This window comes from Podarcis bocagei (genome assembly GCF_964188305.1).
Source record: "Podarcis bocagei genome assembly, chromosome: 4".
NCBI lineage: Eukaryota > Metazoa > Chordata > Lepidosauria > Squamata > Lacertidae > Podarcis > Podarcis bocagei.
Window position 1 is genome coordinate 63,505,280 of NC_138128.1, and position 22,604 is coordinate 63,527,883.

The 22,604-nt window shown below is 43.1% G+C and overlaps 2 protein-coding genes across 22 annotated transcripts in view; both read left to right on the forward strand.

The window, feature by feature from the left end:
* Nucleotides 1-11,452, forward strand: part of JAKMIP3 (Janus kinase and microtubule interacting protein 3) — a 107,884-nt gene extending 96,432 nt beyond the window's left edge. For all 20 annotated transcript variants that reach the window (XM_081189476.1, XM_081189459.1, XM_081189460.1 and 17 more), the window contains one exon: nucleotides 7,531-11,452. The gene's annotated coding sequence lies outside the window, so the exon portion shown is untranslated. The remainder of the gene's footprint in view (nucleotides 1-7,530) is intronic.
* A 3,020-nt stretch (nucleotides 11,453-14,472) lies between these two features.
* Nucleotides 14,473-22,604, forward strand: part of DPYSL4 (dihydropyrimidinase like 4) — a 29,523-nt gene continuing 21,391 nt past the window's right edge. The window contains exon 1 of one of the 2 annotated variants that reach the window (XM_081189483.1): nucleotides 14,473-14,838. In XM_081189483.1, the coding sequence (XP_081045609.1) occupies nucleotides 14,488-14,838 (351 nt within the window). In that variant the 5' untranslated portion in view covers nucleotides 14,473-14,487. Of the gene's footprint in view, nucleotides 14,839-17,918; nucleotides 18,278-22,604 lie in introns of those variants that run through there. The other variant, XM_081189484.1, reaches the window with a different exon arrangement.

Below are 22,604 nucleotides of genomic sequence, written 5' to 3' on the forward strand. Positions count from 1 at the left end.
ATCACATTAAACGTATTTATTCACCCAAGAGGAGGAAAGGGATTAGAACAGAAAATCTGAGCTGACATCCTGCCCTTAACTCATGCCACTGGGGTATTCCTCCCCCCACCCCATATTCAAAAGTGTGAATTGTGGGAAGAGTGTCTGTCGACCTGAATTTCCTGCTATAACCTTAAAGTGTGTAGCTTGAATAGCTTGAAGTCAGACTCTTAATTTTCCTACCTGGTATCTATCCACTTCTCCAATTCCATGTTCATCTATGGAACTTTTCCTCTAATAGCTGTTTGTCCTTTCATCTTACAAGCATTTATAGTTAAGAGGATGCCAAAAGGCTGTGTGGACCACCTTATCATGCAAACTGACTGCTCTGTGTGGTAATTAGTACTTTGTTATGCATTAAGTCCAGGGGGCAGTCATGCGATAACCACTTCAGTGACTGTTCTGGGGTAGGGATCCAATTTGTTTCCAGCAGTATGAGCTGCATTGGTTCATAGCATAAGCTTGTAAAAATGCAGTTATCCTTGGACATGTTTAGACAGACGGATATGGGGAAAGTGATTTAAATATTTCATTAAGTGCAATGATGGTCTCATTTGATTTTCAAAGCCTAAAACAACCCTCTGCACACAAAAGTAGGTGTTTATGATATATCCTGCGTGTGCATCACATATGATATATCTGGTGTATACTTCATATCCATTTCATTATCTGGACCAGTTCCAGTCTGTGTTCTGGCCTGCTTTTGAAATGGGATTGGTCAATAAAGCAAGACCCCCAATTTCATATGGCATTCTACTTGCATTCAAGCAAATCTTCCCCTGGTTACCTAGTGTAGCATCTCCTGTTATATAGACCTGCCAGTGGTTAGGAATGGTGAATTCAGACTGGAACTGATTAAGGACAATAAGATATTAAATATGTAATTTAGATTTGCTCGTGGAATTGATCTTCCAGGAAGTAGATAATTCCATATCCCATTTGGGTCAACATATCCTTCCCAAATACATTCACCGTTAGAATTGCAGGGAAAGAGAGGAGATTAAGTTCATACATTTGCAGGCTTAATCAGCAGCCTTACTCACTACTTCCTGACATCAGTACATCAGCTCTTTTATGAGCCATACTTTTATAGCTTGTCTGCATCTGATTTTCTTAAGGCTTAATGATGCTGCAGACCCTCACGTCATTTTGCATCTGAACTTTTACTAGTCTGTTGTTCATTTAGGAATCTCAAAGGAGTTGTATTTCGAAATGTGTGTTGCCTTTATCTATCTCTGGCTTAATTTCCTGTGCAAGCCCATAAAGATGACAGTGGCAATAGCAAAAAAATGTGGTCTGCCCTTTGTCACTCACTTCAGTCATCTCTTTCAAAGAGCACCGCAATTGAATACATGCACATCCTGAAGTGGTCTGATTGGAAGCTATAATCCACAGCAGCATCTACACTAAGTGAGCTCTCAAACACCCCTATCCACTTGGATGGGACATCTATTTGACTTCAGATAGCTAAGAGCCCTTATCTGAAGTAAAAATCCTACTGCCCTACAACATCATGGCCTCATAAAAGATAGCAACAACTCCTTATTCAAGAACATCCACTTCACATTGGTTCTAGTGTTTCCTACTTTTGAAAAGCTGATGTGATAAATCTTAATATCCCCTGCATAGCAAACATTGACTGGTTGAACTGCTCCAGCACAAAAACATGGTATTCCCAAGAGGCATGATCATGGTTCAAGGACGCATTCCAGCCATGCAAAAGCACTAGCAGAGGGCATTAGAAAGCTTAGGATGGGTTGTGGCCTGAGGGGGAGTCCTAAGAGCTGGCAGAGAGGCATGGAGAGCTCTATGTGGCTCCCTGATCTGAGTTTCCTGCTACTGCTAAAATGGATGCTCCATTCTGGACTCGCACCAAGTCCAGGAGCAACGTCTACCCTCCTGTGGGAGCTGATTGGCTGGCCTCCACTTTGGGCTGGAGGACATAATAAACTATTGTGGATCTCTAAGAAACAGTAGCCGATATTGTCATATTTGGTTCAGCATCTCAGTGTCTATAAGAAATGGCTACTTTTATCTCATAGGCATGACTTTTGTCAAAATTTGTGGTGCAGTGGGTTTTTATTATTATTATTATTATTATTACTTAATTTCTATACCATTTAATATGTTATAAGTTTCTCTAAGTGGTGTACTGAAAACTGGAGGAACCACAGACAACTTTATATCTATCTATCATCTATATCTATCTATCATCTATCTATCTACCATCTATCTACCATCTATCTATCATCTATCATCTATCTATCTATCTATCTATCTATCTATCTATCTATCTATCTATCTACAAAGTGTGCCTTGAGAGATGAAATACTGTGGAAAGTCTCCAGGGCATCTGAAAAGCAGACTCTTGGGACCCTACAGCCCTAGCAACTGGGATAGGGTGCTGGCATGCGAGTCCTCTCAGAAATAGTGGCCCTCACCCTGTCCATTACAAAAGAAATGGCCATGGATACAATTGTAGGAATAATAATAATAATAATAATAATAATAATAATAATAATAATAATAATAATTTATTTATGCCTCACCCATCTGGCTGGGTTTCCCCAGCCACTCTGGGCAGCTCCCAACAGAATATTAAAAACACAATAAAACATCAAACATTAAAAACTTTCCTAAACAGGTTTGCCTTCAGATGTCTTCTAAAAGTCAGTTAGTTGTTTATTTCCTTGACATCTGATGGGAGGGCGTTCCGCAGGGTGGGCACCACGACCGAGAAGACCCACTGCCTGGTTCCCTATAGCTTCACTTCTTGCAGTGAGAGAACCGCCAGAAGACCCTCGGAGGAGGACCTCAGTGTCCAGGCTGAATGATGGGGGTGGAGACGCTCCTTCAGGTATACTGGGCCAATGCCATTTAGAGCTTTAAATATCAGCACCAACACTTTGAATTGTGCTCAGAAACATACTGGGAGCCGATGTAGGTCTTTCAGGACCAGTGTTATATGGTTTCAGCAGCCACTCCCAGTCACCAGTCTAGCTACCAATTCTGGATTAAGGGAGGCATCTATCCTCAACAGGATCACCATCCAGAGGATTAGTCCTGCACACTCAATCTAGAAATGTGTGGTGCTTCAGTTTGGTGAGGCTGAAATGAAATAGGATGAGGCTTAAAAGCCAGCTGTGTCACTCACTCTAGGAGCAGCCTCCGGGGTAAGATTATTAAGCATTTCCATCCACACAGAAGTCCTGGCAAGGATCTTGAAACTCTGGTAGCATTTGAGTCTTGCAAGAATATCCCCTGTATAGTTTGTGGTCTGTGCCTAGGTCTGCTGCCTTTGCTACTTTTTGTTCATAGCAGATCCCCCTTCTGTCATTGAATGATGGGTTGTCTCTTAGGCAATTTCAAGTCATTTCCACATCATTTGACAAGCCTGTAATGGTGTCTCCTGTTTTTGTGTGATCTAAATAATAGTTAATGATTATATTAATTCAAGTTAATAATCTTACAATCTCTTCTGAACCAAACACACATTAAAATAGTAGGTTTTCCCCAGAACTGAGAACTGGTCTCCAGGCATTATGCTCAGCATTAACCTTTTTGTCTTATACAGATTTGAGGACAGATTATTCCTATACAGTATACTGCTTATTTTGATGTTTCAAATAATAATTCTAATGTAATTTTGATTTCCTTCAGTATTTTTTTCACTCTGGGAATGTTAGCATTGTCTCCCACATCTTCCTATAGCTTTCATTTAGAAAAATATAAGGTGTGTGTGTGTGTGTGTGTGTGTGTGTGTGTGTGTGTTCGTGTGTTCTGGCAATAAGCTGCTATTTTTGCTCAGTTCCAATGTTTACATAACTAATTGTTTTTTTATGGGGAAATCCCAATAATGCTTATTGTCTAGGTTTAGAAAAAATCCTTACAAAATAAATATGGTGAAGGGGAAATGCATTTCTTCCTATCACTGGAGGGAAATGATTTAAATTTAAAAACTTTTAAAAAGAAAGATTGCACATATATTGTGTTGTCCGCTACTTGGGACAATTATTACATTGTAGACTATTACAAATTGTTAATTATCCTCTTCCTTTGCCCCCTCCAAAACATATTTATAAAAGTAACCCATTTCTGATGCTCATAGTGTCTGTGTTTCCTAGCCATATGGTGGCTTATATATCTAATGCCCAGTTGAGAATTGACTGCAAGGACAGATGGACCATCTGCTGAGTGTCAAATGGGAAATCGTTTTATCCATTCATGATTATCCTCATACCCTCCTACTAAAGGCGAGATCATGGGACCTTTTCAGATCAGAGTGATGAGTTTAAACAAACTGTCATCATATCTATCTATATCTATCTATCTATCTATCTATCTATCTATCTATCTATCTATCTATCATCTATCTATCTATCTATCTATCTATCTATCTATCTATCTATCTATATCTATCTATCTATCTATCTATCTATCTATCTATCATCTATCTATCTATCTATCTATCTATCTATATCTATCTATCTATATCTATCTATCTATCTATCTATCTATCTATCTATCTATCTATCATCTATATCTATATCTATATCTATATCTATATCTATATCTATATCTATATCTATATCTATATCTATATCTATATCTATATCTATATCTATATCTATATCTATCTATCTATCTATCTATCATCATCATCATCATCTATCTATCATAGATTGATTTGACTGCTTATTTTAGCATTCATCTTTATAATATTAACTTGTCTGTCAATAATCACACCAACTCTTTAAAACATTACTTACCAGTTTACATTTTCCATACCCATTTGAGTTTTAACTTCAGTACTTACTTTAAAAAATAAATAAATCAGCTCTTAGTTTAAACTTTCCTGCTTGTTTGACTCTGAAAAAGAGAGTTTTTATTTTAAACTATGGAAGGCTGAGGGCAAAAAATGTCGGGTATTTTAAAATACAAAAAAAGGTCTCTGCTGATTGATAGAACTAAAGTATTTATGTCCTCATGCAAGCTGAGGCATATATGTGTAAGCCTGGATTTTCCATTCATTTCATGTAAATGAAAGGAGAAGATTATATAGGAACTTCATGTCCTCAGTGATACTGCTTCAAACCAGCATCTCTGAGAACCTTGGAAGTGAGCCCCAATAGCTCAAGCTTGCAACTTGAAATGTGACTTCTATATTATCATCAGTAGTGCTGCCTGGCTGTAGTCAGATGACAAGTTTCTTCCATCCTTACAGCCACACTGATTGTCACTGACAGAAGCTTTGATGTAGCCAGAAATCCACATATAGAAGCCTACATGTATAAATTCTGGGTACATCATTTGCCAAGTGCTTTCTGCACCTTGTACTGGGTGTTGTCGTTCCTAAGATAAGAAAAGGAATGTGTTCTGTTGTAATCTGTTTCTAAATTATGTGTGCAAGAGAGGGTTGATTCCTTTTCTTTATGCTTTTCCATGTGCTCTGTGCTATTTCCAACAAGGATAGCATGGAAGGAGGCAGTTGGTTGACCATTGTCCCTAGAGAGAAAGAGGAATGTCTGTAGTTGCATGCATTAGGGATCCCCAAGCCAGCTGCAGAATATTCATCAATTTCCCTCTCCGTAGGGTAAGGCAAAAATAGGAGAAATGTCAGGGTATATCACCACTAGTTCAATGGTTTAATATCAGTTTTACTATTCCCCAAAGGATCCTAGTTACTGTAAAATGTTGAGAATCCTGAGGTCTTTTATAGGCTTTTATAGTTTTCTAAGGCTCCCTGGAACACAGTTAAAGGCAGTCAGTGAGACACATGCACAAAGGTGTAGTAGTCTGGGATCATAGGAGGTCAAAGAACCTATTATTATTTCTGCAGAAGGCTCCCCATCTCTTAGTAGATTTTTAGCTACTTTTTTTTTAGCTCTTTAGCTACTGAGAAGTCTTCTCACCCTTTGCACTGGTTGGAGACAAGTCACTGAGGACTGGCTTGTAGTATCACTCTAGAAAAGGTGCATAAGAAGATGGTTGAGGAGGCATTGTTCTGTATGCTCCAAAGCTAAGCATTTAGCAACAGTGAATACACATGGTGCTTCTGTTTCAAGAGGGTGGTGGGCAAGTTCTTCTACATACAATGGACCATCAAAGAAGTCTGATGGACCATTAAATCACTCCAGAAGAAGGTATCGGCGCACTCCAAATCATTGGCCCATGTATGCACACAGAAAATAGTAGTTTTAGCTGAAAGGCAACTCTTGCAACAATTGATTGTTGCAATGCATCCCTAATTATTATTGTTGTATAATTATAGGATTATTGTAGAACCTTAGAAGGCAGTGTGTCTGTGAGGAGGCATGGTTGTGAGGTGTGTGTGGCAGAGATGGGGCATGGCTATGACTATCATGAAGGGACCCTGCACTTCTGAATTCGCCACTACTCTACTGTTCATGCAGGATGACCTCTGGGTTGATAACTAAACTGAAGGTGGGCAGTGGGCCCATCTGATTTTCTTTTACTGATTTTTTTCTTTTATTTTTCTCATGTTTTTATATGTTTGTTGGGTGCTGATCATAAGTGAGATGATGTCACCTCAAGTGGATTTTCCCTTGTGGAACAGAGGTCCCCACCCCCTCTTTTCCATTGCACTCAACTGTGCTTTTCAAAAGCAGCTCCTGATGGTTGGGGACCCTTAGGAACAGAATGGGAAGTGGTGGAGGTGGAGGTGTTGCAGCTGGAGGGGGAAATATGTGGAAATTGGGTACCATATGTGCAAACCAAAATGTCTTGGGCTTGTTAAACATCCCTTTGGTTCCATCCTATGGTTGGTCACTTCTGAACCTAACACTATTTTGATGTTGCCTTACATCTTTCCTTCCCCATTTGATTGACACATACTGTGGTTTCCTCTCAGATTTATAAATCTTTTGATTAATGGATACAAAAAAGATTGGCTTCTCAGTTGTGGTGCAGCCTTGTTAATATAAAACTGCATCATTCCCTGCACTCTCCTTGTCCATAAACTCAGTTACATCATAACATAGATACCTGAGGGGAAGGCTTGTGATTTGTGTTTAATCAGGCCATATGGACAATCAGCAATAATGGTTTCTCACATTGCACTAGTACAATGAAGGATAGTGGCTCATCCTTTGACTTGTCCATCCGTAGAACTTCTTTTATGATGTAGTAAGATTAGAGATGTTAGCCAGTGGTTGCATTTCCTCTTTGTTTCCATCCTTTTCTTTGTTAATTTCATAACAAAACATCGGTGTCCACTAAGTCCAACATAGTTCACCAGACAAATATTATGACTACCAAGCCTCCTCTTTTTTGAGTCCCAAAAAATAGCAAAAAGCAGGCATTTATCAAGCTCTTGATAGGCTTCCATAAATGGCAGGCTGACTGTGTTTGGCTTGGTGCGTCACAATTCATGCAGGAAGAAATTATACTATGAGCATTTTGTAGTTACTGTCTTCTTCTTTTTCCCTTTTCCTTTCTGGTGTGTGTGTGTGCGTGTGAACTTTCTTTCAGATTCAGACCAGGATGTGATGCTGCAAAACATGGTCCCAAATGAGATTCATCAAATATAGTATGCAAAATCCCCAGAAACACCAATTAAAGATCCCCCCTTTTAAAGTAAATTCTGGCCACAAGCTGCCAGTTTTGGTAGCCCCTGAACACTTCCAAAATGTGTGCTACTGTTATCAAATTTAGCTTCAGTTTTTGTTCAAAACAACTGCTCCAGAAATTGACATTTATCCAGTATGTGATCCACTACTGATCTTGGAGACTACACTGAAAATTATTGCATTAATGGCAGAAGAAAAACAGAATAAACATTGGGGGGGAAATATATAGCCTATTCAATGGACATATTGGTACCACCATCTGGTCATTAGAAGATACTCTAGATCTTTATGAAAAAAGCGGTGCCCAAACAGGAAATTTTGTTGAAAACAAATATAAAGGAAGTTAGTGTTTTCATACTCATAATACCTTTTTGCTCCTGAACACCACATGATCCTTCTGAAGTTAAGCACCTATGCAGCATGAGCCAAAGCATGTTTACTCAGAGATGACACTTAAGGCTACAGTCCTCCTAAGCACACCTAGGAGAGTGTGAAGTCCCATTGAGTTAAACACTTCTGCCTAGTGATGTAAGTGCTTAACTTAGTAGGACGTATGCTCTAGTAGGAAGTGTGCGTAGACCTGCAGCCTTAACAACCATTTCTTTTCATTGAGTGAGATATTTACCGTATTGGCCCAAATATAAGCCATACCCGAATATAAGCCACATCTTTAAAATTTGGGGAGGGGAGGAGAGAGAAAAAGACAATACCCGAATATAAGCTGCTCCCTTAAAATTCTGCAGGCACTCACGCCCCATTCCATTTTACCGTATGTCTGCTTCAGCAGCGATATCGTAAAAGCCAATTTTTGTAAGGTCATGAATTTAAGCCGCGCTTTAACTTTCATGGTCAGAATTTGGGGGGAAAGTGAGGCTTCTATTCAGGCCAATATGGTAAGCACATGCCTAACTCTCCTATCAAAATACATTGGCATGGGTTATGCCCATGGTTGCTGCTATCCCTGAGCTACACTCAGTTTTTTCTCCATAACAACTAACTACTTTTCTGCTAATTCCAGCAGGGCCCACACTTCTACCTTCAGATAAGGTGCTTAAAAAATATATAATAATGGGGATTTAAACCAATCCGTGTGCACTGACTGCTTTGTGCATGCAGTATTCATTCTACTGGATTACAAGCATTTGCCCTCTTGCAACAAGGAAGAGCTTCAAATGCATGCACACAGCTCCATGTGCACATTTGGGTTTTTGTTTTCTTCAAAGGCAAAGGAACTTCATGTGTGTTACCTTAACTGAGTGTTCTCCTTATCTTTAAATGAATGGGAGATCCCTGCTTCTGGGGCAGCCCCATATGCATCTTCTTTACCATCTCGGTTAGAGGCAAGAGTGGGCATTGATCAAATCACATGGAAGTGTGACAGAATGTACAATGCAGGCATCTTTCAAAATGCCTTAAATTAAATGCCTGGCTGTACTTAGGGATTAAGATGCTGCTAGTGGCCTGGATATACAGCATGCACTTGATAAGATTTGAGAATGTAAAGACAAGTGTATTTGGAAACTGGCTGGAATACATTTCTTTTTCAGCCATGTTTCTGCATTATATGTATATGTTTATATATCCATTTCATGGCCCCAGAATTGCCAATTTCCACTTTCATTCTCTCTTTCTTCTTCCTCATGAACACAAGTTTATCTGTACAGGACAGAGAAGCATGTAAATAAGTGATGGTGTATAAATATGCTATTGTTTATATGGAAACAGATATTTTGTACAAACAATGAATGTGATTTAGATTTCTGTTACTCAGATGTATTGCATTGCATTCACACATACACAGACAGAAGAGGTTTTCTTTCACTGACTCTAAACATAATAATTTAGTCTTGATGATGAGTATCACTTTACTCACATTGCTGATGGTGATAACATAAAATTCTGGAAAACTCCAGTGTCTGTATGATAGTGCATGCAAATGTTGAGCTGAACTTCCTTAATAAGGGAAGCAAAATGAAGCTCAGACATTGCTTGCCATGACATTTAGATTGAAATTCTCTACAGTTTAACTAGGAATAAGCCCTGCTAAATCTTCAGAACCTACTTTTGAGTAAATATGCATCTTATCAAGCTAGTTACTCCATCCTAAGGCATGCTGTATGAGCAGCAGAGTGCTTCAAATGGGTTATAGTGACATAGCATTAGCTTCCAGAAGCATGATGCCCATTAAAGAATGTCACCATCCCTTCCTTTGAACTTAACTTGTGGCATACATACCAAAATGAGTCATCACCATAGTAAGCTATATAGAACATTAAACTGCACCCCATCCACTTGATTCGTTCATTGCTAAGATTTCTACCCCACATTTCTGAGGCTTTCATCCCACTCAAGACGGCTTATGTGAATTAAAATCACAAAGAAATATCAAAGAAATACAACACAAATACGCAAAAAAAGCCATGCTTTTTTGAAACAACAACTGTGCTCAGCACAGACCCTTATCTAAGCCAGTATAGCAAAAGGCTGCCTGCATAGAAGAATCTTCCCTAATGCTCAGGAAATGTAGCTGCGGCCATAGAAAAGGCCCTGTCTCTGGTCTCCATTAGCTATATGTAGAATACAGGAAATGGCCTCTCCACTAAATCTAAGACATCTCAAATACAGGTAAAGCTGAATTCTGCAACCTCTGTAGCTACATTATTCCTCAGAGAGTGACCCAGGGCTGGGAGTATATTTTGCTGCACTACCCTGCCACCTCCTTTAGTAATGCTAATCATTGGATGAACTGAAGGAACATGCAAGTTTCCCCAAAGAGACTCACACAAGACAATGTCATAGTGCTCATTTGATTCTTTCAGAATTGCTTCCCTGGTCATCTCTGCTGCATGTTTTATCTCCAGTCCTACAGATCAACATGGAACTTGTGATTAGAGTAAATGGCCAGAATCCAAGGAGCTGAGTAGAGTACACTGAAAGTACTTCCATAAACTACCTGGTGTATTACACATTTCATTTTCTAACCCCAACTTCCCATGCTGCTCTGGAAGCTGCTCTTGTGTTCATGTTTTTGTATCTGTCCATAAGGTGGAAGGAGATCCCATGGATTTCATTGGAACAAACTTCTAAGGAGTTGTACCTAGGATTATGTCTTAAATTCACTGTTCCTTTGGTAATGCACTAACAAGGAATAATATGCTCCATTTCTCCAATGTAATTCTCTAGCATTTATATGGGTCTGCTATGTTTATTGTGAGATTAAAAGTAGTAAAAACAGATTTGTATATAATTTTGCTAGAGTTGTCTCCAATAAGATGGGGTGCCTACCTTGAATTTACCGTTGCCCAATCTAGAGTACTAAGAGTGCTCTTGATGTGCACACTGGTCTCTTGCATGCACAAAAAGATATGCTCCGTTTAAATTAATAGTGAAGCCATCACTTGGGAGGAGCTGTATGCACAGCAAACCTTCTAGAACATATTCTATATGAAGGCAATTTAGGCTGCAATAGTACACACTTACTAGGGAGTAAACACATCGAACACAGTGCAACTTACTTCCAAATAAGCATGCGTAGAATTACACTGTTTAATAGGAAGCCAGTTCTAAAGAGTAGAGCTAGTACTTGCCTGTCATGCTAGAATAGTATTCTGCACCACTGTCATCATATCTTGTTTTGTGATGTTTCACCAATGCAGAGATTCATCCAACCCATCAGCTGCATGTTTTAAGCACTGCCATTATTTCACATGCCATATACAGCTAATTCTTGGGAAGCTAGCAAAGGAAACCATGGACTCCAATGAGTGGACAATACCAATTTTCCTGTTTGACTAGTACGTGGCCCTAATGGAAGTTTGCTGACATTCAAGTAAACAGGGAAGGCATCCCGTGCACTGAACTTATTTGGAAATGAAAATGTGCATGTAAGTGCTGTTTGACAGTAAAGGTTCTTGTGCCAAAGGATGCACAAACTTAAGGATGCTCACTCCCCCATCTCACCCCATGTAGTAATAGCTGGGACCATATATACACCAGCATGCACTTACATTTTTAGTTTAATTACTGATATATGACAATAGCCGATATGGAAAGAAGATATGTGTAACTACATTGAATTGTAACACCAGAGTTCCAAGAAAGCCTTAATAATATAATCATATACCATGTTCACAACTACTTTGGCATATGACTTGTGCTCATCAGTTAGAGAACATGTATATTCTGGATAATTGTTTTGCCATCACGTCTAAACTATAATCCATTTGAATTGCTGCTTAATTTGTCAGTGACTGTGTGTTATGTATACCAGACTTATGCCTGTGGTTCAAGCTGTTGAAGGACTGTGGCTGTTATTTGAAAGTATTCAGCTCGATTAATATCTGTAGTCTTCAGTATATCCCAGAGTGCCTTACACAGCTTGTTAACATAAATACCTGTCATAATGGAGAAAACCAATGCACCTGAAAGTTATTTGTGGTGGACAGGTGCCAAATTAACCTGTATCTTTAATGACACCATTAAACCCTTACAGTGCAGAGTGTGTTTCTGAACAGTAATGGATTTAGTTTAGACTCAGGAAATCGTATTGTGAATATGTACAGTACACCCGCATATTTAGTGTACAGTTTATTTAAGCAGCTGCTGTAAATGTCTGTAAAAACTAAAAGCATATACAATAGTTTTCTTCCATGATAAAATATGCCATGGTTTACTTGTGTTTTCTAATGTAATCTCATAATAATCATATCCTAAATACTTAATGTCTGGTTCTGTGCTAAAGAGATAATTGATGAGCCTAAAATAGGCTTATATGTACAAAGTTTTACACATATTTTTGTATTGTGATTCATATGCTATATATATATCAGAGACTTTCTATTCATTTGTAAAGTACATAAATTATTGTAAACTTTTAATTAAAAAAGTCTTTTAAACGTATGAATGACTAGACATGGATTTTCTCCATGCAGCACAAAAAGAAAAGTGTTGAAGCCACCATGTAAACAGCAGTAGTTGCTTTTGAACTATACCAATGGAGTAATCTGAGTAAGTTTACACATTGATCAGCACGCATAAAAAAACTATGTTCCAGATTGTTGTAGAGAATATTTCCATTTATTATACCAACAATTACAGCCAACCATAGACAACCCAGCTCCCAACACATCTCTTTAAATGTCTTATGACTTGATTAAATAGCTGTATCCTGCCAAGAAACATTCAATTTCCATATCTTTATCCTATTTAACCACATGCATGCCTAGCGTACAAAAAGGTCTATATAAGTCTATATGCTGAGGAGGTGTGAAGACAACAGCAATGTGCTGACAGTTTGGAAATACCAAGGTTATGTAGGTTATGCTGAGAAGAAAGAAGTAATTGACTGGCCTGTGACCTGAAGCCCACTTCCTCCTTTCTAAAGTTTCCTATTATGGTGGCCCATTGGAAGGGAATATAGCACAATTTCTGTAAATGGTGGTTCTGGTTTCCTGCTCATGGAAGTAGCCTCCAAAATCTTCCAAGAGAATTTGGGGAGTGTCACACTGGCCATAGGAGACCACTTTGTGTGAGCAGTTGCACATAGCAACTGGATTAATAATTCTGGAACTAGTTCTTACATTAGGTACATTAGAGATGTAGGTTCATTAGGTTTTACGGGTCTTGACTGTAAGAAATCACTTCATGTTCATGGATAAATAGGGGTCTCTCGTTTCTGCTTGCTTTTAAAAAAAGAACTTTGAGCCAAGCTTTCTGCTAGCATTGCAGTGCAATGACCTAATTCTGTTTAGTAACTCGTTTCTAGAGCTATAATCCTGTATCAGCTAAAACAATAAGGGAATAAAGTATGTGAAACAGAACAGTCTGTTGCCCAAAGGCTGACATCAGTTGCAAGCAGAAATCGTATACTGGAGTACTGTTATCTCATTCATAATGAAACTCAAAATTTATATAATCTGTAGAGGAACCTACTTTTTATATGAATTCTGACCTAAATTAGCATCAACAAAATGAAACGATTAGTAAAAAATAAATAAATCCCACCAGGTAGCATTGAAATATTTCCACAAATAGTATAATCAAATTGTTTGTCAGACACCACACTGCAGTTGTGGTGAAAATGTAACAATTTTTATTCTACTTTTTTGCACATATCTGGAACAAAATTAAAGGAATGCAGAAGAGAAAATGCAATGTATGCCAGTGTATCATGTGCTTCACAATACATGCATTCCATTCAAATAAGTCTTCAAATTTCATCTACAGAATTGTAGTTGGCAAGGGTTTACAGACTTAAGTGTAAGCACTGGGCTACTAATGTTCTATAGCCCTACATACAAAAGTGCGTCGCTTTTGTTCTAAACGCCTTTGGCTATCCCTTAATAAACTGTTAATGGAGCAAAAGCAAGCACGTTATCTCTTGTGTCTGTCTCCGTTGGTAAGGGAATAATTGATTCAATAAAGGCTGTCAGTAAACTTCCATTGTGTTTATTCTTCTTCTGGGACCACCTCGACTCATGCATGGTGAGTTGAGCCAACCCCCCGCGAGAGGCAAAGCAGCGTTTAAGTGACAGCGATGGAAATTCTCCTGTAGGTGGGCTCTCGCTGGGATGTCGTCCTAATGAACTCCTCCGGCGCGGCTGTTTCAGCACCACAGAGCGTGGACAGCTCCCAGCCAGCTAGCCAGCCAGGCTCGTGGCGAAGACCAATGGCGTTACCTGCCTAACGCAGCGCGGAGCTGGCTAGGAGTTTACATCTGACAAGTGAAATCGGATTGAGCCCCTGCGTTGCCGTGACACCCCTATCCCCACACGGCGCTAGTTCCCCAGCCCTCCCCGAGGGCAACACTTCGCCCCACTCTCCAGCAGTCCCAGGCAGGCGGCCTCCCTCCCTAGCAGCCATGGCAGAGCCGAGGGAGCAGCTCCAGCCGCCGCAGAAGAAAGAGGAGGAAGTGCCCGATTACTTCGCGGCCCTCGGCACCTGCAGCCCCAAGCCCCGGCAGAAGTACGGAGGGATGTTTTGCAACGTGGAGGGCGCCTTCGAAAACAAGACGCTGGACTTCGAATCGCTCGGCGGAGGAAGGAGAGGGGGCAGCAACCAGAAGCTCAGTCGAGGGGACCTCAGCCAGCTCTCCAGCGGGTCGGAGGGGCAGAGCGAAGCCAGCAGCGGCAGCCAAAGTACCCCGGTCCTCACACCCGCGGGGCCGCCGTCAGTTGGAGTAGCGGAGGAATTATCCAATGGCTGCCATCAGGTAACGGGGGAAGGAAGGCGCTGGGGACGGTCATTGGAGGATATGAGCTATGGGGCTAAACTTTTGAGGGTGCGGGATAAAGCTGAACCAGCGCTCTGTCTGTCTGTCCCCCATAGAAATGTTTCAGGGATGTGTTTAACGACCTGAGGAAGGTAATGAGCAAATCCGGTGCAGAAAGGCCAGTCCCTTAGCGGAATCAGCCAAACGGCCCGGGAACAGGTAGAAAGCGTCTAGCGTCTGGGTCTCTTCCAGCCAAGTAGGCGGCGTTCGAAGTGACTTGGCTCATGCGCGCAGGTTCAGCTCGTGAGACGAGGACCTGGCAAACCCGTGAGCGGCTCGGCGTCCGCCCTCGATTTCAGAGGCGCGAGAGCTGCTCCGAGCAAGCAACAGAGCCAGCTGCATTTTTTGAACTGGAATGTGGTTTGGAATTCACAGTGGAGCCGCCGCTTCTTAATCGCATCCGAGGTCACGAAACCTGTCACAATCGCCCCCCTCCCGCCCTCCGAAGAGGACTGATCGGGACGCCAGGTGGCGATTGATTTCCCAATCGACTGCAGCCCGTTTAGACGGCTGGCTGGCTTTCTCCAGCGTCCTCTTTAAATGTGGCGAGGCAGCCATGTGTACCCCACAGGTAGAGCAGGAGCACTGTGTCCTCTGTTATTTTACAACGCAAATGAGCGTCACCAGGGACCTGGCTTTTGTCTCTTTCTAAGGCAGAGTGCACATCGGAGTCAGCGTGCATGGTCCGTAGAAATCTCCTCTGCTGCTGGGAGATTCAACAGACCCGGTCTTATGTTACAGCCAATGGGAGTCATTTTATTGATTTTAATATGAATAAAAGAATTGGATGGGAAGGCTGAAATGCTTTGCACATTTACTGTAGGGTAGGTCCGGGTTAACTCAAAGGGACTTACTTCTGAGTAGATAGGTATAGGAATTTCAATGAGGCATACTTTGGGGGAAATTGGCATAGAATAGCAACTCAAAATGCCTTTTAAAAAGATAGGACCGGGTGTTTCTTCCCAGTAGCAGGAGCCATGCGGAGTTTGTGGAGATTATATTAACCCAGAATGCTAGTCTTGGTGGCTATATTCTTACCTCCACTGTGGAGGCAGTAGACTTCTGAATGCTAGTTGCTGGAAGCAGCAGGAGAAAGTGGCTGCAGCGCTCTGATCCTGCCTGGGGGCTTGCCATAGACATCTGGTTGGCTACCAGTGTGATGGAATAGATAGGCCATTGGCCTGATCCAGCAGGCTCTTTTTACACACACACACACACACACACACACACACACACACACACACACCCCTCCTACATCTGAGTGGGAATTGCAGCAAGGCGGAATTCCCCTCTTCTCTTCCACTTTAATGCTGATAAATGGTTTTTAATAAACTACTTACCACGTGGTGCAGTGGAGAAGGAGGGAGGGAGTCTCTTGTGACAATCTCTTTTTCCTGGTAATTTGAGCACAAAGCTTTAAGAACTGAGGTTTCGTTCGCCAGTCTAAATGCCACTTGGCTGCCCCGCAAGTTATTGATTAAGGCTGCAATTCTAAATAAAAATAAAGAATACTTACCTTGGTGTAAGTTCCCTTGAACTCTGCTTCTGAACAGGCATGCATATTTTCTCTTTGTTCTCTGAAATGAGTGACACATTTTACTTATTCCTGCAAAACACTTATACCCTGTTATCTAGCCCAGCAAAACGCCCATTTAAAGTCTTTAAAAGATAGGACACAAAAGGAAAGGGGTGTGTGGAGGGAAGAGACAAACGAACAAAACTCAGGCAACACATCTCCTACACCAGAGCCATCCAGGATCACATCCAGACTCCAGCTAACCTGGAACTTGCTTTTCCATAGGAGTGGCCAGACTGATGCTTTCAGGAAGCCTACAGGCAGAGCACAAAGGCAGGAGCCCGCTCCTTTTGTTTGCCTCTAAGGCCTCCCATTATTCATTATTTCCTTGGAATATGGACGACCCATCGCCCGTGGCCAGGACCCCTTAGAACAGAGCAGACATATCCTCTGCATGAATTTATCCCATCCTTAGAAACAAAACCAGCATACTAAGCTACTGGTCACCAATTAAATCGTGCGGCAGAGAATTCCTTAGTGAATTACGCGTCATTTGAAACAGCACCTGGCCAAGTGCATCTGATTCCGCAGAGGATCCCCTTATTATTGGATCCTAACCAGATCTCTGTCTTCAACACCCGGTGGTGCTTATGAAGGAAAATTCAGACCAGGGCTGAGCTGGTTGCCCCGAGGATCTAATGCTATATTAAAACAGAGGGTCACTTAAACATGAAATACACTTGGAAAAGTTAAACAAAACGGGGCTTCCTTTTGAATGGACGTGCAGATGACAGCGCTGTAGGGAAGCACCTGCCTGTTTGGAGCTACACAACAACACTGCTCTGCATAGGAGTCAACTCCTAGGGACTTCGCCCCCCGCCCCATAAAATATTTGAGGGGGCCGGTGACCCCCAAAGTTGATGGGCATTCAAATGGGGTGTATGTGCCGCGTCTTGTGATCGATTATGCGGGAGGGGGCTTACCTGCCCCCCCCAATTTTATTCAAGTTGGCACCCCTGCTGCTCTGCCGCGTGTGGTCCTAGTCACTCGGAAGCCGGTTCCATCGACATCAAGGATATTGGCTTTCAAGTTAAACTCGGGGTGAGTAAGTCCCAATCCAACGCAAGGTTTGAAATATAGATCTGAAGCGGGGTGAATGGGGGGCAAGTGATCTAACTTCCCGCTCCCAAATCAGCCCCGGGGAGGCGGCTGCGTCCTGATGACTATACCAGCTCCCAGCAGGATGCACACACACCCACCCCAAGCGCCAACCGGGAAACACAAAAGCCCCCTGGGCTGCGTCTCCAGCCAGCCGCCCCCTTGCTGACGAGGGCCTGGCCCCTGGAGAGAGAGGGCTCGGCCACGTGGCCTTTGTTGGCCGGCGTGGGGAGGCGCAGGCTTTTGTTGGACAGGGCCGTAGCTGCTGCGGCGGGCCGAGCTCGCAGGAGAGGCCCCGGCGGAGCTGTCTGCCTGCGCGTCTGGGGCCCTGTCTGCCGCTGCCTGGCGCACGGGCGTGGAATGCTAATCAGGCAGCTGCTCACTCGGCAAGGCTGCCGGGCGGCCGGCGCAGGGGGAGCCACCGAGCTGCTCTCGCTCGCTCGCTCTCGCTTGCCCGTCCTCCCTCCCTCCTTGCCAGAACAATCCGCCGGGCGGAGAGGCGCGCACGCACACGCGGCGCCACTCAGCATAGAGCCATCCGCCGGCGCCAGCCGCTGCTCCCTCGGCCGGCCGCGTTCCGGACCCACAAAGGCCCCTCGTCGCCGCCGCCGCCCGTGACCCCTTCCCACTTCCCCGTCCCGCGCTCGGCAAGGCCTGCGGGGGAAGATGTCGTACCAAGGCAAGAAGAACATCCCGCGGATCACGGTGAGCCGCAGGGCCCTGGGATGGGGTGGCGATGATTCTCGGGCTGGCATTGCTCTCCGAGGGTCCGATCTGCGCTTCCCGGGCTTGTGCGGAGCCCCCAGCCCCCCCGCCTTTCCCGAGGCTTCTGGTGAGGATCCCACCCGGGTGGGCCGCCGAGCTGAAGCCCCTGGTTAGGATTTTCGTAACGGGAAGGCGAGGGGAGGTTTGGGTTGCAACGGGGAGGGAGGGGTAGGTGGAGCTGCGCGGTCCCGGTGGGCTTCAGGGGGAGGGGGCGGGATCCGAGCGAGGGCATTCGGCGTTTGTGCCTCCGCCGGCCAAGTCTGGTGGTGACCGTCCGCCTGGGGACTCCTCGAACAACCTCTCCTTGTCCACAGCGCGCTCTTTCTCCCCATGTAACGTTCAGCTTGTAGGTGCGCGCTGCTGCCTTCTTCGCGCAGAAGCGAGCCAATGGGGGCCCCCACCCACCGGCTTTCCAAGGAGAAAAACAAAACAGAGCGCTGTGTTATTCTGGAAGTCTCCCAGGGTTATAAAGCGCAGCGAAAGACCTTGAGGAATCCGCACCCCGAATCAACTTATAAGGGAATGCAAAACAGCATCCTTCGTGGCGCGCCTTTCTTCTTCTTCGCTAAGTGGCTGGTGTCGCCTTCTTCTGTTGTTTATCCGCTTGCAGCCCACCCCCGCCCTCGATCTGATTGCTCATTCGAGGATTTCTAACTCCCTTTGAGTGGGTGACCTCCTACGACACCATCCTCCATTCGACCCTCTTCAGAATGTTAAAATGTGCATTTCCAGAAGCAGGTGTGCAGTCCAAGCCTCTTTCTCGAGGGGCAGGGGAGCCCCATTTGCCTCCCATGGACAAATCTATATCCGTATTTTCCACCTCTAACAGAGGGGATTAATATCTTTTTGGAAGATTTTGGTTTTAAGCACAAAGAGCTTAATTTAGCTTGGTGTCTAGAGTATTTCTCAGTATCAGGCATGTGAAAGGCAATCAATACAGGTTCTTCAGATATAAGTTGAACAGATAAACACTGAAATGTGGGCATTTCCTGTAAGGATTTCTTCAGTGACTGTGGGATGTAGTAACTTCTAATACACAATTTGGAAGTCTTCTGACTGAGGGCTGCTATTTAAGACATTTGCCACTGAAAGCTCCCTGTGCAGAGAATTAGTGTGCTCTTTTGTTAAATGTAACTCAACTTGAACCCCAAGGATTTAAACAGTGTTTTATCCTCAGCTGGATGTGCTTCATAGTAACAATGCAACAAGCTTCTATTTACCTGTTAAATGCTTTTCAAATACAGTGCACATTCATATTCTCTGTAAGCTAAGCTCAGCTGTTTGAAATACGTCCATGTATCAGACCCATCTTTATGCAAAGGTAGTTATTTCAAATGCCTTCTGGATCTCCATTACATCAACCTATACACACTTGAGACTGCAATCCTATACAGTGGTGCCCCGCAAGACGAATGCCTCGCAAGACGAAAAACTCGCTAGACGAAAGGGTTTTGTGGTTTTTGAGCTGCTTCGCAACACAAATTTCCCTATGGGCTTGCTTCGCAAGACGAAACCGTCTTGCATTTTTTGCAAGTTTGTTTCCTTTTTCTTAACACCGTTAATACAGTTGCGACTTGACTTCGAGGAGCAACTCATAGAACGCGGTGTGGTAGCCTTTTTTGAGGTTTTTGGTGATTTTTGAAGCTTTTCCAAAACTTTTCCGACACCGTGCTTCGCAAGACGAAAAATTCGCTAGACGAAAAAACTCGCGGAACGAATTAATTTCGTCTTGCGAGGCACCACTGTATATATTTCTTTGTCATAAGTCTCATTGAATTTAATGGGATCTGCTTCCGAGAATACATTCATGGGATTGCACTATAAGAGTAGCAATATTTTCCTCTCTCTCTCTCTCTCTCTCTCTCTCTCTCTCTCTCTCTCTGTCTTCCCCATCACTGGAAGAAATAACACACAGCAAATTGTCAGGCATTTACCACAACTAAAGGTGTTAGGATCGCTTGCATATAGCCCACATCAATGTGAATCTCTGCATGTTTCTACTTATCAAAGGCAATCATAGTTTGTGGCTATCTTAACATTAGCATTCTCCAAAACAAAAATTATTCTTTTCTTGACCTACTTTTGATCTCTTCCCAGGTTTGATCCACTAAATCATTATTATTATTTTGTCATGCTACCCATTTGCATCCCCTCCTTATCCTGCCCTTTATCGGGGGGGGGGGTGTACATTGCACATATAGACACATGCACTATTAGGGTTACATCTAATACAGCAGATTATGCTTGTGAATTCAACTGTGGAAAATTCTGACCAACTCCCCACTGAAATAAACTGTGGAATAAAGCACACCACATTCATTAGGATCTAAAGAATTGTGAAACTAGTGCTCATGTTCAGGCAGCAGTTCCCAAGGCTGTGTGGCAAGCTGAAATCGAAGAGGATTGAAAAAAAACAGCTTGTGGAACTGCATGAAGAGTCAAGGGGGAGAGACCCTGTAGCTAGTGCAAGTCCCTTGTGTGAACCTAAGTGTCTCCTTGGATCCTGGCCATGATGACTGAGGAAGCTCTGATGCCTGCTTAAGCCCTTTAGGGTTGACTTTTAAAGTAAGCAACGTCAGAACTCATTACCTGCCAAGTAATTCTTGGTTGTGAGCCTCTTGACCTGATGGCCTAGCCTGTGAACTCTCAAATGCATTAGTAGGAGAGGTAGGTGACTCTTTCCCATTCCTTGCATCCTGTCATGTTAGATGGTTTGAAGAACCTGCTGCATCAGGCCAATGGACCATCTATCTTGGTTTAGACAGGCCTCACAGCTCCCTTCCTTTCTCAGTGTACTCTATTTCTCCCATCAAAATGAGCAGCTGTGATGTCACTTCTGTAGAAGGGGTATTCTTTCGAGGTGGGCTTTGAGCAGAATGGCTCCCCCCAATGCCTGACATGTGAGGGCTCTATTCTTCATTGTTTGGCCGTGAGCGAGCCAGAGTAGGCCAGCCCTTGAAGCAGCGACTGAAAAGAAGCTGTTTGAATAAAGGCTGGCTTACCGCATCTGGCCCGTGCTCTGGTTGTTATGGAGAAGGGCTGCAGCCTAGGAATAGTTACAGCATTGCTCATCCAATACTGTCCCCCCTTCATGGGGAGGAAGACCTGCAGTGGGTCAGTGAAGCTGGTCACTGAGGTATCCTGATGAAACAAACCTCTTATGCTTTTTATTCATTATTCACTTTGATTGGTAGCACAACATGTCTTACCCACATCCTCATTATTGACCCTATATTCCTGTATCAAGGTGTAAACACCCAGGAATTGTTGTGAAGGCATCCATTGTTCTGTCTATGACAGGGGTCACCAACCTAAGGCCCATGGGCCAGAAGCGGCCTGCAGAGGTCATTTGACCAGTCCATGAGCTGCCCCCGAACTGAGCTGCTTGTGCGCTGCACTAAACCAGTGTGGCGCTGGGACTTGCTTCTGCGGCACTGTAAATCGCATCTGTGCATGCGCAGAAAATCACGTGTGGGCGCGTGATCCGGCCCACAGAGGGATCGCTGTAGGACTGATCCAGCCCAGGCAAGAAAAACCTTGCCGACCCCTGGTCTATGAAATGAAACTGGTATGGGCTAACTTGAACTTGGAAGAAGGCCACCTGGGTACTCTAAATCCTGTTATAAGAGGTCCTTGAAAGGGTGTTGTAAACCAAAGTAGCCAACTCCTTGATACTTTCCTTGTTAATACTGTTGCATTTATAAAGGCCTACAGTTAAGGGTATAAGCCCCAGGCTATGTAACAAGGAAGCCAATTCCACATGCCTTCAGAAATTCCTTTTCTTTGTTAAAAATTCTGTTTCAGTTGCAAAACATTAAATTTTTGTTGCCGTTAGGATGGGATACTGTCCTTCTCTGTACACTTACTTCCCTTTGCTGTGTGACTTATCCTGCATTTATTCTGATAATGTGATTCTGAGTCCTTACCATTCTCCAGCAGCTGGCAGATTCCCTGGAATTGCTAACAGAGGTCAACTCAAAATGAGTCACCTTTCAGCAAATTATAGGCCTGATTCCTTGTAATATCCTTGGAGACAGTGCCGAGAGGGGAAATCAACAAAGGCTTTGCACCAGAAACCCATGGCTCCTTGTTTTGAGAGCTGAAAAATGTGGGATTCTAGCCATCTTAATTAAGAGCTGCCTAGCTGGCACTGTGTTTTACAATAACATTTGACAAAAAAATAAGTCAGGCAAGGCTGATGAGTGTATTTTCTAAATTCTATAACACATAATTCCTACCAGTTGGTCAGATAGCCCAGAGATGCAAA